Source organism: Aptenodytes patagonicus, chromosome 3, assembly GCF_965638725.1.
Source record: "Aptenodytes patagonicus chromosome 3, bAptPat1.pri.cur, whole genome shotgun sequence".
NCBI lineage: Eukaryota > Metazoa > Chordata > Aves > Sphenisciformes > Spheniscidae > Aptenodytes > Aptenodytes patagonicus.
Genome location: NC_134951.1, coordinates 123,512,739 through 123,530,727, shown reverse-complemented (window position 1 = coordinate 123,530,727; position 17,989 = coordinate 123,512,739). Strand labels below are relative to the sequence as shown.

The 17,989-nt window shown below is 39.9% G+C and overlaps 1 protein-coding gene across 5 annotated transcripts in view; it reads left to right on the top strand.

Annotated features, from left to right (window-relative positions):
* Positions 1 to 17,989, top strand: part of MACROD2 (mono-ADP ribosylhydrolase 2) — a 913,271-nt gene that overhangs the window by 839,488 nt on the left and 55,794 nt on the right. For 4 of the 5 annotated variants that reach the window (XM_076335066.1, XM_076335065.1, XM_076335062.1 and 1 more), the window contains 2 exons: positions 3,172 to 3,255; positions 15,685 to 15,747. In XM_076335066.1, the coding sequence (XP_076191181.1) occupies positions 3,172 to 3,255; positions 15,685 to 15,747 (147 nt within the window). The remainder of the gene's footprint in view (positions 1 to 3,171; positions 3,256 to 15,684; positions 15,748 to 17,989) is intronic. The other variant, XM_076335063.1, reaches the window with a different exon arrangement.

Sequence of the window (17,989 nt, the reverse complement as noted above, 5' to 3'; positions counted from 1 at the left end):
ACACACTGTGAGATGTAAGTGGTTTGTTGACCCTCTGAATTAGCCTATAAAGAAGAATCATTTCTCCCAGTGTTAGAGCTCAGAAACCTTTTTGCACAGATGATGACTATTAGAAAAGCTTTTAATACGATCAGTTCAGACACCTGTCTAGGTGTGCTGGTTTTAAACAGAAATTTGCAGGCAAAATTTCTGTAATATTTGGCTAACTGTTCTGAAAGGCATACATTCTGTTGGAGAGCAGAAAGGGTTAAGAGTTGTATTTTGACCATAGTAAAAAGACATTATTTTGAAGCCTGCACAAATCCTTTTCTGTCTCTGGAATGAGGGAAATCTGCTAAAAAGCAGTGAAATTGTGATTGAAATCTTGTTCTCCTGGGACAGTGCCTCTACATCCTTTTGTGAGCATTTTAAGGTCCTTTATAGAGTGCAAAAAGATCATTTCTTTTGAGATAATAACAGTTCTGACTTCTCTGAATGTAAGCCTCCTCCCTCTCTGTCTTTGTGCTGTCAATTAAGATATTGGTTATATTATCTAATGTATTCAGATACTCCTGAAAGACCTGGCTGGACATTTGCACTTAAACTTGATTGACATTTGACTTGTGGGACTGGAGGAAGCCTCACAGATTGGTTAGATGATAAAATTCATCACTAGAGGGGTGAGTGTTGATTGAAACACTCCTATTGATTCGATTCCCTGATGTGAATTGTTGTCAGCCAAAAAAGGGAATGTAGCAGGTAGTTCAGAGTGGCATTAGAACCAAAGAAGCCATATGTCAATATGGTCCGCTATAAACAGTCAAGTTATTTTTTAAAAGAATGGGAGAGTGTTGGCAGGAATCAGTCTTTAAAAGCCTGGTTATTTTCAGGATCTCTCTTTTGTATTGAAGTTCTTCTTGAACTCTATCCCCATTGCTCCTGAGTAACCCCTTTAAAGTGTTGACAAAGTGTGTCTTTATTTGGTGGTTTTTGTCTTTATTTTTCCCCACAGTATTTCTTGTGGTTACTCCTACATTCTCACCACTCCAGAAATAAATTTATCTTAGCACTTGAAAACTCTTGTTTTCCTCAAAATATTGTATTTGAATTTCAAATTCAGGTGAGCAAATGTGATGACATGACACATGACATGTCCTATGTTAAGTGCTGTCGGGAAAGGTCTACCTCCTGATACCAAGCCAAACCTCAAAGCCTGTTCTGCTTTGCAGTAACTTGCTTTATTTACTGATCACTGAGGGCCCTTCATACTCTGAACTATATGGAATCCTATAATGAAACAGAAATTCCGTTCTAGAAGAAATTTTTAAGAACAATATTCAGTTTGGCTTTTTTGGGTAATGCTTCTTCCTTAAAATTAAGCAAGTGAGGTGGAATTTCATGACTCACAGATCTCCATTTTGGAACTTTTGTTGACATTTTGAGCTGTTGCTTCACATAAATTCCTGCCAGCTTCCCAATCTGTGGCTCTTCTTTTTGGATATAAGTACAGTAGAATAACCAGTTTCCCAGGAGGGCAGACAGAGAACGTTTCTGAGTTTGCTGGGCTCCATGAAAAGCCAACGATTCACTCCCTTTTTGTCTCTTGAACGAGCACAATATTCCCCTTGACCCTGCAAGTGCCCTTTCCACATCCTTGCTTACTTCTTTCATAACTCCTGTTTGGTAACTTTTAGCATTTTGGTTCTAGATATATGTAGTTGTGGAAAGGTAGGAAATAAAAGGATAGTATCTACAGCTCTTAGCAGAGCCAAGTCCTTTATGAGAACTGGGCGTCTGATTGCTGAGAGCTGTTTAAAAATCCAGCAACATACAGAGTAGATGATTGTGTGGGGTATGTATGACAGCAGAAGAGATGGGAGTTTTCGGAACACTTAAGCAATTTATAATACACATGTAGGTAGCTTTTTTTCCCCAGTTGCTAATTAGCTAATCAGTTTGAGGTAATAGCATGATTCATATTTTCTCACAGCACGGCAATAGGGGTAAATCAAGCAAGGTCATATGTCTTCCTAAAATTCCTGCTTATAAGTGGTCAAGATTTCTTTCCAGCACGCACAAAAGTGTGTTTTCTTTAGGCTTCTCCTTCACCTAAGCCCTCAGGTGGCCACAGGGAATCGGGAGATTTGACAGAAAGTCAAATGACAGAAAGTCATTTTCCCATCGCGGTTGAATAGATTCAGTAGGTGCAGTGAATTGAGTTTTAATTGTCTGCCATTCTCTGCTTTCATGGTTAAGCAACAATGTTTGAAGAATGTTTTAATTAGTGAACTTCCTTTCATTGAATGTCTTAATCTACAAATACTTTTTATGATTAATTTCCAGCTTGGCCTCCCTTTTATACTAACAGGCTTTCCGTGCTACCAGTTTGTGCCTTGAGGTCTACCTTAGCAAACAAACAGTAATTTCATCCTTTATGTTAAGACGACAGGATATCTTGAAAATGTTGTAGAAAAAGTTCATCATTTTTAAAGTTTAACCAACTGATATTAAACACTGTGAATTTCAGTCCCTACAAATAGGAGAGATCTTAAACTTCACTGGCCCCAGTTACTGTTTTTACTTACAAGGTTTTTATTTTCCTCCATCTTCCTGTTGCTTTCTGGCTAAAAGTTTGGAATGGATTTTTTCAGCCAGAACATTTCTATCTCGTAAAGCTTTCATTTCCTTAACTTTACTTCACTATCAAACTTGCTTCCCTACCTTTCATTTCATTAGTAATTTCAGTCAATATTCATTTGTTACTGTGTTATAACATTGAATGGAGAATTGAGCTGAGGGAGAAAAATCATTTCGCTTGGATTATTTCTCCACAGTTCCATAATGCAGTATAACATGTATCTTGTTAAAAACTGCAAATTAAAATGTTATTAATTTTTTTATTTCTGAAGAGATTAAGAGCTTGTGAAGAAGCAGGTTATTTTAGTGTGAGCTTTCTTCACTGCTGTTGTGTGAAAGTTAGGGAAAGTCAAGTCCATGCTGAAAGATGCCTATTATGACTTTTATAACAGGTGACGCAGTAATTAATTTTAATAATAGAAAGATAGGCATCGGGCACTGAATGGAGTGCTGAGATAAAAGGTGCTCACAGTTGCAGTATCATGCATAGTAATTTTTGATACAATAAAACAATTTCAAAATAATATATGTAATTTTTTTTTTTAATGTCTAAAGAAGGGTTGGAACAAAAAGGCCAGCCTCCATCTCCCACAAAGAGCAAAGCAGAGCAGCCTGAGGACCTGCAAGATAATGCTGAAGGTAGGTGGTCTGACAGCTTTTCAGAGCTATTAATCAGTTTTGCATTTTGGGGGGAAAGGTTTACTCTGAATTCTTGAGAAAGAACTGGAAAACTTTCATTTAAGAATGTTGTTTGCACACACTTGGAAAGTTGCCTTTGGCCTAGATCATGAGATTGTAATTCTTCTGAAATGTATTTCATCTCAAAGTAGATTCAGAATTACAAATGCTATTTTTATGTGATGGGCTACTAATTATTGCTGTTATAAAATGAGAAATTGTTGCTGTTTTATCTCTAACCTGTTCTGACTTTATGTAATTAAGAATACAAAATGTAATGCATGTCGTGCAGGGCTTGGGTCCTAGTCTGGTTCGTTGAGTTGGTCGGGTAAATCAGCTACCTGCTGCAAAACATGGAGCAGTAAAATTCTTGCTTTCCTTTTCTACAAGAAATTTTTGCTGTGTCCCTTTCCACTCCAGTTATGGTGTTTATGCCTCTAGACTTTATGCAGTGTATTACATCTATCCATGGTCAGGAGTCACAGGTGTTTAACATTATGCCTATAGTGTTGTTCCTGTAAGAGAGCTTTCCTGCACTTGAGTCTTCAGAGGGCAGCTTGTCCATGTGTACGGAGGTGAATGTGGTCTACGTTGTTCTAAAATTGGATCAAAGTATCTTTTCTTAATCTGTATCTCATTGGGAGAGTTGTTAAAAGATGTTAACATCAAAGACTTATTTTCAGAGTGCAGAGTTTCATGTTGCTCTCGTTATGTGTGGAAGAGCAAAATGCCCCAGTGCTGGAGAATTCCCCTTACGTGAAATAGTTAAAAGGATGAACCTTAATCTTTAATCCATGACAGTTCCTTATCATGGATTCCCTTTGACCTAATGTTCCTCAAATGACACGTCTCATTCTGCACCTCAACCAGTGGCTCCACGATCTTCATCATTTTGACCCAGTGCTATGCATTCAGCTCCTAAAATATTCTGACTGGGGTATAGTGTGAGTCATAAAGAGCAGAAAAATGTTAACATCTATCACTTTAAGTAACTGCTAGTAACATCCTGTCACTAACATTGTGACTGGCTGTTAATGGCAAGTACTTAAAGCAATAGCTGTCATCGCCTGGAAGGTGTGGGGGGACCCAAGAAATCTCATCCTGACTGGTCTTCTTTCCTTTCATGCGGCACTAAACCCAGCTGAAATTAAAATACCAGTTTTATGTTTGAATTAGAGAATTCAGTGATGACAAACCACATGTCGATTTGTATGCAGGCTAAACGGTGTGTGGGATTGTGGCGTCAATTTTCCATATTCCTAAATAGGTGAAACAATAATAGTTTTTATGATATATTTTTATTTGGAGTGTGGCTAAAACCTTTCATTGTATCAGTGTCAAAAAAAAAAAAAAAGAGGGGGAAAAAAAGTATTGCAAAACTGTAAGGTTTTCCTTCCATTGGAAAAATAACTGATGTTGTTCCACTATTTCTGTGGCTTACTAGATACGGTTTCCTAGTTTACTATGCCTGTCAATGTTTCCTGGTGACCTATAGTTCACTTTGTAGAGCACAAACAAATGCATTGGAAGGGTGAAGTAAATAGCATGGCAATAGAATGATTGCATTACCCTCGAGCTGTAAAATGCCTGAACTCCTTGAATTTGATGCTGTACAGTAGATTTTGCTGATGCAGAATTGAGGCCTGTAACACATGATCACTGCTTCAGAATTTCATCTAGCTGGTGACGGAGTCCTCTTCTCCTTAGGCAGGAATCAGGCCTGTAATGTTTAGGATTGAAAGTCTAAATTTAGACTTGAGGGTGGTTGTGATGGGGGGAAAAAAAAAGGTAATTTAAGTGTTTGCTGAGGGGGGGCTGGGAAGAAACCTGGATCAGATTTCTGTGGCATTACCTGTGCCTCTGTTTTGAAGAGGAGTCAAGCTGTTAGGCTCCAGACACTGAGTTCTTATAAAGTTGCCGAGTGGCTAGAGTCTAATGTAACACACCTGTGAGCCATTTCCATTTAAGTAAATGGGATTTGCACACATTTGTCTGAGAATAGGATTTAGTTTCTGCTGTTCTCATTATTAGCTGTTGGTTTTGACTAATTAGAAGAACTTCTAATGGGGAGCCTTGAAGATTATGAAAGCTGTGAATATGTGACAAGAACCAAAACTACATGTCTGAGTAATTTTATTTAGGTAGGAGTTTGTCTTCACTTCCAAAAAACCTGCCTTTTTCTTCTTTCTTTCTTTTTAAAAGAACTTCTGAGTGGCTAATGCATATAAACAGTCTCAAATAAAACACAATAAAGCCAACTTCTGCCTGAGGTCAACTTCGTTGAATTTTCCTCATGGTAAAACTGAAGTGGTTTTTGTTTAGTGTGTTTTAACTTTGGGATAGTTCACATGCTTTAGATACCCCAAATTTTTAAAAAAAAACCCAAAACCACAAACCTGAAAAAAAAGCAAACAAAAAAACCCCCAACCCATAGCTTTCAGCAATAAAAGCAAGTTCAAAGATACGTATATTTAACATAAGATATTATTTTCCCCTTGGTAACATGACCAGATATAAAATATTTAACAAATATTAACTGAGGCACAGGAAGAACCAGATATTTCTTCCTCTGCTTAGTTGTCAGTGTCCTTTTAGACTGAAGATGGGAATACAACTTGCTATTTTAACAGTCTCATGCATGCCCTTGTGGCACTCTGTAAAAACTATTCCACTGAGTTCAGTAATATTTCTGCTGTAATATTTTTCTCCAGCACACCAAGCTGGTTCATTGGCTAGAGGTAATGGAGCAATATCTTTTCAGTGCCTGTAAAAATCTCCACAGAAGATCACGGAAAGTAGGCTCCTTCATTATTACCCTCTCTGCAATCAAGGAAAGTTGAATAAGTGGCTGTATGTAAGGAGCTTGTTTTGCAGTAAGCTAAAATAAACACTTGACATGCTAATGAAAGCAATTTTATACTGAACCTCTAAAGTATTAACGGTGTCTGTTATTATGCTATTAGATATATTGTTCTCTGCCTTCAGACCATTGATAGAGAAAAGCAAGTGTGAACTGCATAGCAGATTCTCCTGTCAATGGTTGTATTCAGTAGTTTTTCACTGTAGCGCAGGTTATTGTCTGGGGAAATGAATAGACTGGATACACGGAGAAACATTCTTTACTCCCAGGTTCCCTGCAGTATTTCAGGTTTGACATGTGCAAACATACAGTGTAATTTCCACGCCCCCCCCCCAGCTATCCCAGGTCCTGGGAGAGTAAAATCAGCCAGTGATAATTTTGCCTTTCCCCTCGGTCAGGTGCACTCAGTGATTGAGTGATTGTAAAGTCTCAGGTGAGAAAAATATGTTTGGCTCTAAACAAAACTTAGCATGTCTTACTTCAGTAGCTTCATAACACAATCCTAAAGTAATTACATAGACAAAATGACAGTACTTGTCACAGCATAGCAGCCATGAGTTAGCACAAATGCCACAGGTCACCTGTTCTCATCCTACTGATTGTCACCAAGCAAAAGCAAACAATTTTTACAAAAATCTAACAAAACAAAAATTTAAAATGTTCCTTATTTCTCTTAGCTACCTCCCCAAATGTCCTCTGATATGTACTGAACGGCAAAGTGCATGCAATAGATTTTCTTGATACTGGGAGAAGCAAAACTGCCCTCTCCTTCCTTACAGGAATTCTCAGATATAAAATGGAGCCTGCCCAAGAGCTGCCCCATCCATTCCCACCATGGTCTGCAGGTGATCAATACTGTATCAAAGATGACTAATACATCTAATAACAGCAGCATAAATGCCTGGTCTTTCTCCTCCTCCAGGAGAAAGATAATCAATCCATGTAGCAAAAGCTGTTTCTGTGCCTCCTGAGGTCAGGATTCTCCTTGCCCTACCTCAAGGGATGTGAAGACAGAACTGGAGCTCTGCAAGTTGTCTTGCTCCAGCTTTTCTCATAAGGTTCTTCCAAAATGAATGAACAGATTATTCCTGATAGATTGATAGGTTGTTGGTCTCACACGATCACCTCAGCTGAGGCTCAGTGTATGTGCGAGGAGCTGGTCTGTTGGAATTGCTTGTCTGGAATGAACTTTGTCTGCTTTCTGTTCACTTGGTGGGAAGGAGAACAGTTTGATGGATTAGCCAAGCCAGGAAGGTCAAAATGAACACAAATCACCTTTAAGACAGTTGGTAGAGTTGGTTCCTTTGCCTGATGGGGTCATCACACTATCGACCCCTTGGCTTTCAAGGGCAACATCAAATGTCTGAAATGTTGCTCGGCAGTGTCAGGAGTCTGAGGCTCACCAGCAGGTCCTGCCTCGCTCAGTGGACACTCTGTCCATCAGCGATGTCAGTCTAGTGATCGGAGTACACAGTAGAAATGAGGCGAAATGGAGCCGCATCTTATCTCGACAACTCATTGGTTCGGCAGGTCACGGCAATTAGGTAGGATGCTCACCAAGAGGAAGACACCCTGGCTCCTCATCCCTTTTCCCAAAAAGTTTTTGTCCAATGACAAAAAGTGCATAGTCTTGGGACTAGAAAATAGAACTCATTTTACGGCTGAGTCCTTTAATTGTGAGATTAACATAAAGCTTCCCCTTCCTGGTTCTCCTTTATATACCACAAACTTTGCAGCTTTGCTTGCTCACTTCCTAGCTTCATAGAGAGGGATATAGTGTATGCACCCACAAAGTCAACAGAGCTTGGCTTGTGCTGCTTTCGTCCTAGGTGGGCTTAATCCTCCCTGGGGCTGGGGGGGTACGTACAACAGCTGCTGTGTGTTCCCATTACACAGTGATGTTCAAAGCGTCTTTTCTAAGGACCTTCTAATACTATGCAGGCCTGATTGTCTCTCTCTTTAAGGTATGGATTAATATTAACTGGATTTGACTTCTGATTAGTTTTAAAATGGTCCTCGGTTTATAGCAAGCAATTCTTTTATCATTTGAGAAATTGTAGCTACGTTTCTTCTTTGCATCCCACAGGGCAGTAATATTCTTCGGTAAATTTCTGCTCCACTCATAATCTACTAAAAATGAACATCTAGACACATAATTATACTTCAAAAACACACACACTCTTATTCAGCCTTAAAAGTGCTACTTCTTGTTAAGATAGCTTAGAAGTTAGTGTATCCTTTTTGCCACCAAACCAAATCCTTAAATAAAATTTTAAATTAAGATAAAGTACTACAGAAGAAATTCCCTGGGAAGCGTGTGTATCAAACATGTCTGTGAAATGTTTCACCTTCATGCAGATTGGTTATATTTAAAGTGATGCTATTAACCTCTATCCACTTTGGTTGATAGCTTCTTTTTTCACTTCTGTTTTGAAGTCCACCATCTGTCTTGACTGATTACGGCTCTCAGAATATCGAATGATCACCTTCCACTTAGCCAGGGGAAAAACAGGACGTTATCTGTATTTTTATTTGTATTTGCTCTCCGAGCAAACCCTTCTTAGAAGATTCTTTTCATTGCTGAAGTGGCTTCTACTGTTTCATTAAATTGCCGTGCAGTGGCTACACAACACAACTTTGAAAATGCAGCTCATCTTGGCCTCCACAGGTGACGTGCAGTCCTGTTGTGTTGACCATTTACCCATTTGGGTTTCTTTTAGCAGCCAAATGTACGTGTGTGTAAACCATACCAGGCAAACAGTTGTAATTCCTGTTTTCACACTAGACGCTTCAGAGTAGATTTTCTTTCTCCTGAGATGATCTAAGGTGCAAAATACTAAGTTACTAAAGTGACTAATGCAATGTTGTCAGAGGAGAATAATACACAGTGACAAACCAGCATACCTGCAGGGGACTCGTCTGTCAAGGAATTAATTTCTCATTTCTAACCATGATGTGAATAACAGTAAACCATTGTGATTGTTCAGGTCCAGTGCAGAAGACAGGGCTAGTCCCTTAATTCTGAAATATTGATGCAAAAAAGTGCATGTTTTGGTTCACGTTTTATGCTGTTTTTAACAAGTGTGGTCTCCTGTGTGGCTTCTCTGTCCATTTCTTCACCTTGTTACACTGTCATACCACATGATTTTGTGGCCTGTATGCAAAAAAATTGAAATAGGTCTCATGTTTTATTTTGACTATGGCTTGGAAAAGCAGCCGTGCTGCAGTCCTTAACAGTGTGCAGTTACCTAGTCTCTTAGGCACACCAGGAAGGTATGAACGAATAGTAAATTAACATACTAACGGCAAAATTTGTGATCGTATTGTGCACCTTCACTTATGGGGGTCCCTTTCTTTCTCTGTCTCTTAGATAGGACTGCCTGTGGGCCTAGGAGTCAGGGCTCTTCTCTTCTGCTCTGAGCTCTGCCTCGGCCCGCTCTTCAAAATGCATTAATTCACGTGAGCGATTTCTGTCCACTTTTGTATACTATGATAACAGTGATAATACTTGTGCAGCACCGTGTGTGTATTTTTTGCATCAAAATGCCAATTGTATCTTTGTCCTCTGTACGGGCTGTGTATGATGTCTAGGGTATGATGTCCATATTCTGGTTATGCTGGACAGCTGAAGCTTCCAGGAGATGTCTGCTTTCATTTGTTTTGAACAGCCACAGTTGCAGATTGTCAGAAATAGCGATGATCAGCATCTTTGGCAATGAAATTTTAGATGTCTCTTGCCAGGCACCCCTATTGTAAAATCTGAGTTGCGCTGTATGTCAGACAGAAGAATTACACCCAGTGAGAAACCAGCCTAGCACAACGTTCCCAGCAATGTTATGTATGAAGTGGGTTGGGACCCACTTAGGTGTCTTCCAAGCGCCTAATTTGATGCTGTAGCTGTTGTCCCCTGGTTCTTCCCTAGCCAGGAAAGGTATAATGAAGCCGAGTTACTTGCCTTGTGATCCACGGAGGAGTGAGGCAAGGGGAACATGCCTAGTGACTTCAGTGGGCTTTAGATTAGGCTCCTGTATTTCTCAGGACGTTAAATAGGTGAAATACAATAGTGTTATTTTTAACCTCTGAGATAATCCCCACGAGCTACAGTTTTCTCATTCTTTTCCCACACTCCTCGACAATTCTTGACAAAATGCTGCATGAAAATGAAAACCTGTTGTTTATTACGCTGAGAACTTTGCTAGGCTGGGTGCATTGACAGCAGCACATCCAGGTCTGCGTTTGTGGTGAGGTAAAATGTTGAAGCAGCACGGAGGGAAGAAGTCTCATAACTCCATTAAACAATTACTGCAGATAACTCTCTACTAACCCTTCTTAAAATTTACCCCAAAGGGGTTATATACAAGTAATGATTAAAATTGACCTAAATCATAATTTAATTAAAAGAAATTAAAATGCAAACTGAAAATGTTCAGTAACCTCAGGCCACCACTCTAATGATTCATTTTAATGCATTTGTAGTTCTAAAATAATGGCCTTTGTGTGTATGTGCTTCTTGGTTTATGTCTGATACCATTTTGCCACTGGAATAGTCTGAAAATGGTTGCGGGCTGTATGATGTTGAGTGTATGTATGAATACGCGTGCTTTCTTCTCGCATTTTAGGAGTTTCACTGAAGTCAGCATATATACTCATGTGCAGAATGTAATAGCTGTAAAATCAAGGCCTGTATTTTTAATTTTCTCATTAATTAGTTTCCCTGTTATCCTCAAAGGACCTTCTTATCATTAGTATGATTACCGTGGCAATATTTTTGTGCTGTAAAAAAGATAATTCAAAACTGGCATCCTTTGTCTGCCAGATCTTGGTTTGTGTTTGCATTTGTCATAGAAGCGTGGCCCAGCTTGAAGGGAGATTTGCAGGCCAGACCGCAGGAGAGATGCACAGTCACTGGCCACCCGGAGAACCAGAGGCTGCACCCAGACTTGCATGGCAAGAGCCATGCAGGGATGTAACAGGGTCAAACCTGGTGCTCGGGGATGTGATATGTACAGAGATATGCGAAAGTGGCAAACAAGATGTGAGCCTGAGGTGTTGGCCCTCTGTCTCTTTTATTTCTGCTCCAGGAAGGAGGAGGTTGTTTGAAGGAGCCTTATTCTGACTGTTTGACACACTATGGATGATATAAGTACAGCTTTCTCAGTAGTGAAAACAATTTTATTATTAATAACCTCTATGTTGGAGGGGTAGAAGTAGACTGTTTTGTATGGTTATGCAGAATTTCTTCCTTTAACTAAAAATACATTATCTGCAATTCTGTTTTCTTCTGGAAAATATCTTTTTTGCACCAGTTTTTGAGATGTCTTTTTGCACTGGTTTTTGAGACACTGACTTTAGCCTCAGCTCCAAGTACGTCGCTGACTGCTTGTGAAGAAAGGCACTGCTGAAGAGGAGTAGGTGTATGAGCAAACCTGGCACTTACTCAGCTCTGAAAGGGAAGAGCCAAGAGGCCAGCAGGTTATTAATATTTTTTACTTGCCATGTTTGTCGCAAGAACAGAGAAAGATGTAAAAAGCCACGTGCCTCCAGGGTCTCGCAGAGAAAATGGGAAGAATACTAAAACCTGCTCTGGTGCCGCTGCTGAGAGTTTGTCCTCTGGACTTTCATAGGGATCTCGTCCCAGCCCTCTCCCATCTGACTGCCGGCTTATTATTTATCATATCATCTGCTTCGTTTTGGGGCTGCTACTGCAGCTGGTATATCACTGTGCATGCTAAATACCTCTCCTTAACATAAAGTGGGCAGGCACTCGCAGAGTATCCGGTTTTCTAGTTTAGTTAGAAGTGCCGCTTGCTCTGCCAGCTTGCTGAGTGTGCTGATTGATCACTGTTTAGCCTGTTTTCTACCAAATATAAATGAGGGTTTCTATCATTTGGGGGGGAATTTTCTTGCTGATCTCAAAGAAAAAGGCCAAGAGGAGGGAGCAAGCGCCTGTCAGGCAGTAGTCAGCTTGGCAAGGGAAAGCAAAATATGTGGCCAGAAGTAGGTATTTTAGTGTCTGATGTGCTTATTTTATTTGTACGGTGCTACTGTAATTCTCAAACTCTGTTTTTTTCAACTGCCTGCCATGCTGGGGAAAAGAAACAGATGTTCCCATTTGTCTTTTGATGTGGCTCAAAATCATTTAAATTTGCTGACCTAAAATGACACGACATGTCGTTTGCCACTTTTTCTATCTCCTTTGGAGTGAGTGACAGATTGCTGTTCAATTACTAGTATAATAGAAAAGCAGATATTGTGAGGACAGCTTTCACCTAAAGGAAATATAATTGCTGGTTGCTGCAGTAGTGGGAAGAGAAGGATGGCGGATACTGTAGAAGCCATCCAGTGGAAAAGACATTTTTATTATTAACAATGTCATGGGGAAGACTCAAGGGAAACGCGCTGGGTCTGGCTTTTCTGCCTGGAGAAAAGGAGAGCCGGGGTGAATAAAAGTATGGTGAAAAACTGGCTTGCTACTCTTATAAAACGTATTTTCAGCTCTTCGCCTTGAGCATGTGCTGCTTAAAGCCTTTCCATTTGCTCTGCACCCAGCTCCAATGGATAGCAATAATTACAGAAAGACTCTTCATCAGTAGAAGACACTTGGTGAGAGACTCATTAGAAGGGTTATTAAAAAACGGAAAAAACTGTTTGTCAGACGCTTTGGGATTAGTCACTTCTCCACCCTATAGTTTGCTTTCTTGTCGGTGTATTCGTACTCCGCTTCCTCCCTTTCTCTGGAGATGAAGAGATTCTCCAGGCCAAGCAGAGCTTAACCCTTCCTTCTGCAAGTCATTTACTTGAGGATCACTTGTCCACACTTAATTTTTTAGCATTTCCTTTTCTCTAATTCTATCGAAGTCACTTCGCATGCACAACACGTACTTGCAATATGCTGATCGAGATTAATTTTCGTGTCACGATCCAGTCAGTCTGTTGGACTGGGTCAGAGTACAAGAGGTGAAGCTTCTGCTTAAAGTCTTTTTACATTTTTCTTTCTAAAGGAACAAAATGAAGTGTTAGATGGAAAAGATGTTGAGAATCCAATATATAGTGCTGAAATTATCGTTCTATTATACCAGTTTTAAACAGTGAATCTCCAGTGAAATAATAGACTTAGGGTTGACAAAACATACTGGTGAATATGTGCTTTATCTGATAATCTGATGAACCAGATGATCATTTAAACTTTCTTTTGTAGTTTAAGTTTGCTCTGAGTAAGTGACTTTAACAAGAGATGTAGTCCCTTGGCAATAAACATGAATGAATCCTTGAAATACCTGGGTTTAGCCAAATATCTCATGGTTATAGTCATACTTGTTATAATGGATGTAGAAACAAGTATCGTCCGGAAATGTAGTTTTACGTTGTGAATGCAATAAGGCAATTGCTGAAATGATTTTCGGTGATATATCGGTAGTTACCATTTATGCCTGACCTGCTTTTTCTGAATGTAAAGTCTTTCTGTGCAAAGCGAAACACGTTGCACTTGGCCATAATTAAATCCTTTATGCTTTGGCACCGCTTGTTTTGCAGTGATGCAATATTCTCTTTGGATCTGACCTAATGGTAAAGATATTTCAAGTGTCACTACACTGTTGTGTTACAGGATTGTCTTGAACATACTGTTCCTTTCCGCAGCTCCTGAGCTAGGTGACTGTATCCCTTTGAAACACATCCTGGTGATGCAAAGGATTTTTTCCTTATTTATTAATTGCTTGCTGCAAAGCTTTCAAAGTCCCAAGCCCATGTTTTAAAAGAAAAGGGGAGGGGGAGAGAAAAGTTTATCTTCTAGTATAGCTAACTTTCTATTTTGCGTGCGGTCCTCCTGTTGTGTGTGGACAGGCAGAACGCCGATTTTGAAAATAATACTTTTTGATTTCAAGTGGGGCAAGGAAAAACCCAGCTGGTTTTATCAAGCCATTTTGGTCATCCATGTAATGCAATTTCTTACAAGTTAGAGCTCACTAATGTGCTAAGAAATCACTATAGCTAGTCATCCATTAAGGCTGGTTAAAATCGGTACAAAGAGTTAGCAAGCAGGCAGGAGGCCCGAGTCCCCGCTGATGGCCATCAGCCGCTCCCTGCCCATGTCTCCCCTCTCAGGTGGGGTGTCAAACTCCTGCTCCATCGCCTCTCCTCCTGAGAGCAGCTCTGTGCAGGGTCAGCCTGGAAATACTTCTCCGCTAGTCCCATCTGCTGGATGGCAGGATGTATTGCCTGCTGGAAAGAGGGAGAGCGTCATACCTCAGCCTTTAAATATTAGCTGAATGCGGCGTGCCACCAGATGTACATTTGCTTTGGAAAAACACACACTTTCTCTGTTTTTCTTCCATCCATCTAATTGCATTTGGGCTACTGCTGTTCTCTTCAACAGACTCCATGTGTTAAGTAAAAGCAAGGTGGTGGTGCAAGGAACTTTAACCATGTTGCTTTAGAGAAGCTGTAATCAGAAAAACCCAGGAGCCAGAAAAGATCACAGCAAAAAATATGTGCATCATTATCAAGCCATTTACAGGCCCGGGAATGAATTTCCTTTCTCCCAGTATATATGCTCAGCAGTCAGTTTTTCAAATGCCTCATTAAGGCTGGTACTCAGCTGTTCTCGCCGTCTATCTCTCCATGCTGGAAAAGAGGGAGTGTAGCCATCTCATCTGATCCAGCATGCTGCACTGCAGCTTCTAATATTATTATGAAGCTAAAAGAGCCTTCTCCATCGTTGACAATACAGACTTCCTGATATATTTCTAATTGGGCCAAGCAAAGGTTAAGAGAGCTTGATCTCGTGTCTATAGACGTTCCCCAGGGCATTACTTTTCTCGGTGGTAACTTGCTGTTTGGTACCTGCCTCCTGAAAGGGAGCTGGAGGGAAGAAAATGGATAACAAATGCAAATGCCAAGTAGTGGAGAAAACTGGGAATGAATGTGAGTGTAAAAAGGGGAAAAATGCATTCAATCTTAGCAATCTTACTTTGGTTTATTTTGCTCTCTTCTTTGCAGTCGTTTGTGATGCATTTTTGTACTTTATGCTAAGTGGCGTGCCTTTTGCTTTAAAATAAAATTCGGGTGATTCTCTCCCTTCTGTTCTTACCTTCTATAGGCATTAAAGTAGGTTCTGCAAGTTGGAAACACAGCCGCTTCAAGGATCTTGTGGAAATGTTACTTGAGGAAAATAATCCTCGAAAAATATAAAATACATAGACTAAGATCAAGCTACAATTTCATCTATTGCAGACAGTGTTTAGGGAAACATACCTTTATTTGGTATGCAGATATTTCCAGTGTGCCTATTGAGGTAAAATCTTTAATCTAACCCCCCTTCTTCAGCTTGAGATGTGCAAATGTGACTGTTTTAAATGTAACTGGTTATGTTTGCAGGTTTTTTCAGTTTACCTTTTTATCTCTCCCCTTTTATCACGGCGCCTTGCTATAAATTAGCAGTTTGTGCTGAATTGGTTACATTTAATCTTGCTGCTGCTGTTACCAATAAAAAAGTTATATCACAAATAATTTTTATGTGTTTTCCTCGATAGGTGGTAATGGCACAAAGGAGAAGCAAAACACCGAAGAAACCGAGGCCCAGAGCCGAGAAGCAGGTTTGTGCCGAGTTCCTTAAAGGACTTTCTTAGGTTTTATCCACCTTGGTGAACAATAACATTAGTCAATGCTATTGAAGGAGAATGTTTGTACATTTTCACCGGATTAGCTCAGGTCTTGAGCAATTCTCCCATGAGAGACTGCAACTCCATTCATTATGAATGAATGTATTGCAATGCAGGAATGCAGACTTCCCTCTTTAGCTTACTAGCTCTACATTCTCCCTTTAAGGTGGACTACCTCTAGCTAATCCTCTAACTGGAAAGAAATAATTTTCTCTCTGTCTACAACAGAATAGCCCTCTGCATAAAATAGAAAAGGAAATTTGGAGAAGGAGGAAGCAGGCTTCTTTGATGAAAACTGTACTTCTGAAGATTTTAAAGGGTATTTTCAAGTTTTAATAAATTGTCTACACAAGTCTCAGGGGTTATGAAGATTTAAATCCATACAGAAAGATACTGCATATACTGCAAATGAATGTCAGAGTTCATAAGCAGTGGGTTTTGCAGATACCATGCCTATAAATTAGTGAGTTCAATATTTTAAAATAGTGTCGCTCTGTATTCACAATAGATTTTCTATTTTTTTTTTTGTTTATGGTTGTATTTTTCATCCTACGCAACTCTGTTCAATGCAAAAGACGACTAGAATTAATCAGTTATCAAAAGAGCTGAAGTGACAATCAAAATGTCTGTAAATCCCCTTATTTCTTAAGGATTTCTTTTAATATAGTATTACATGTAACACAATGCTTTTCTTGTTTGTTTGGGTTTTTTCTCATTGTAGTGCAGGATGTTGCCTACACATACTTAATCCGGAGAGCATGAAACAGTTTTCTTCAGAACTACTTTTTTTTTAATAGAATTGAAGATTGTTTTCAATATGTGGAAGATTGAGCTGAAGAAGGCCAGCCAGTAAATGCAGCAAAAAAAATGTAGCAGGCCTAGATTCTTGACTTAGCTGCTTTGCTTACTGCATTGTGGCTGTTTCCAGATGAGGAATTCATTTGATGAGGGTCCTTCTTTTTGTGCATTGGGCACTGCGTATGTGGAAGTGCAGCATTTCTCCCTGCACTCCCCAAGTCACTCTTCTGCAACTAGGTGTTAACAGCTGATGCTGTCCACAAGTGCTTGAAGTCCTTCTATGTTTCATGTCCTCTTTATCACCTCTTCTTTATGTCCTCGTGTGGGGCAAGCAGTGGGAGGTGAAGCCATAGGCACACAGTATTACCGACTAAAAAAGATTCCCATGGACCTCAGCAAAATTTGGACCTAGCCCTTTTATCCTTCCCAAGTTGAGCATGCAGTGGTATTTTCTAAGTGCTGGAGGACAACAGCATTTCCTTTCCTGGGTTTTTCACTTTTATGCTAGTCATATTTTAAACAGGCGAAGGGGACCAGGGAGAAGGGAGGAATGAGCTGCTCTGTCTGAATCCAGACTGTTTTGAATCTTGGACTAGGCAGGGGCATATCTTTGCCCAAGCAATATTGAGCTTTTAACCGTACCAAGTACTGCTTGGCTGCTAGCTCGCCTAAGAGCTAGTACTGCTAGGAGCTCCTAGCTCCAACTGCAGAGGTTCCTGTTAAACCCGGTTATATCACTGTCTACAGATGCCAAATACAGCCCATTGTGCTTGTCAGCTATATTCACTCTGACGGGGTGCGTATTTCCCTGGTATTTTGATTTGCAAAACAGCTCGACTGAATGAGAGACATTTCATTTTTCCCAAGAGAATTAAGGAATATGTACCTCTAAATTACTACTTTGCTACTGGAGGTGTCTTAAATGCATTGTGTTTTTCCCAAAACCATCATTATGACTTGTTACGTTACGAGCTGTCAGAGCTGGTTTATCAGAGCCATGATGTACATTCTTTTGCTATCTCATATTGGTAGTCATGTTTTGTTACTCTCATGAAGACCGTCAAAGAAAAGACCCAGACATTTTAGCTCCCAGATCCAGAAAATGTCATACTTTAGGAACGCGTTTTAGGTACATGCCTAAAGATAGCGTTGTGCCTATGCACAGTCCATGAATCACCTCCTCGGCCACAGGCACACAGTGTTACAGGAAAAAATGATTTGGCTTAACATTTATCCCCACTGGTTCACATAGTGACAAGAACAAAGAGGTGTACAATTACCTCGAGTTAGTTACATTCAGCTAATGAGTTGCTGCTGCTTTCCACTCTACTCATTGTGAGACAAAACATCATCAGGAACTTTTAGATTGCTGCTTCTG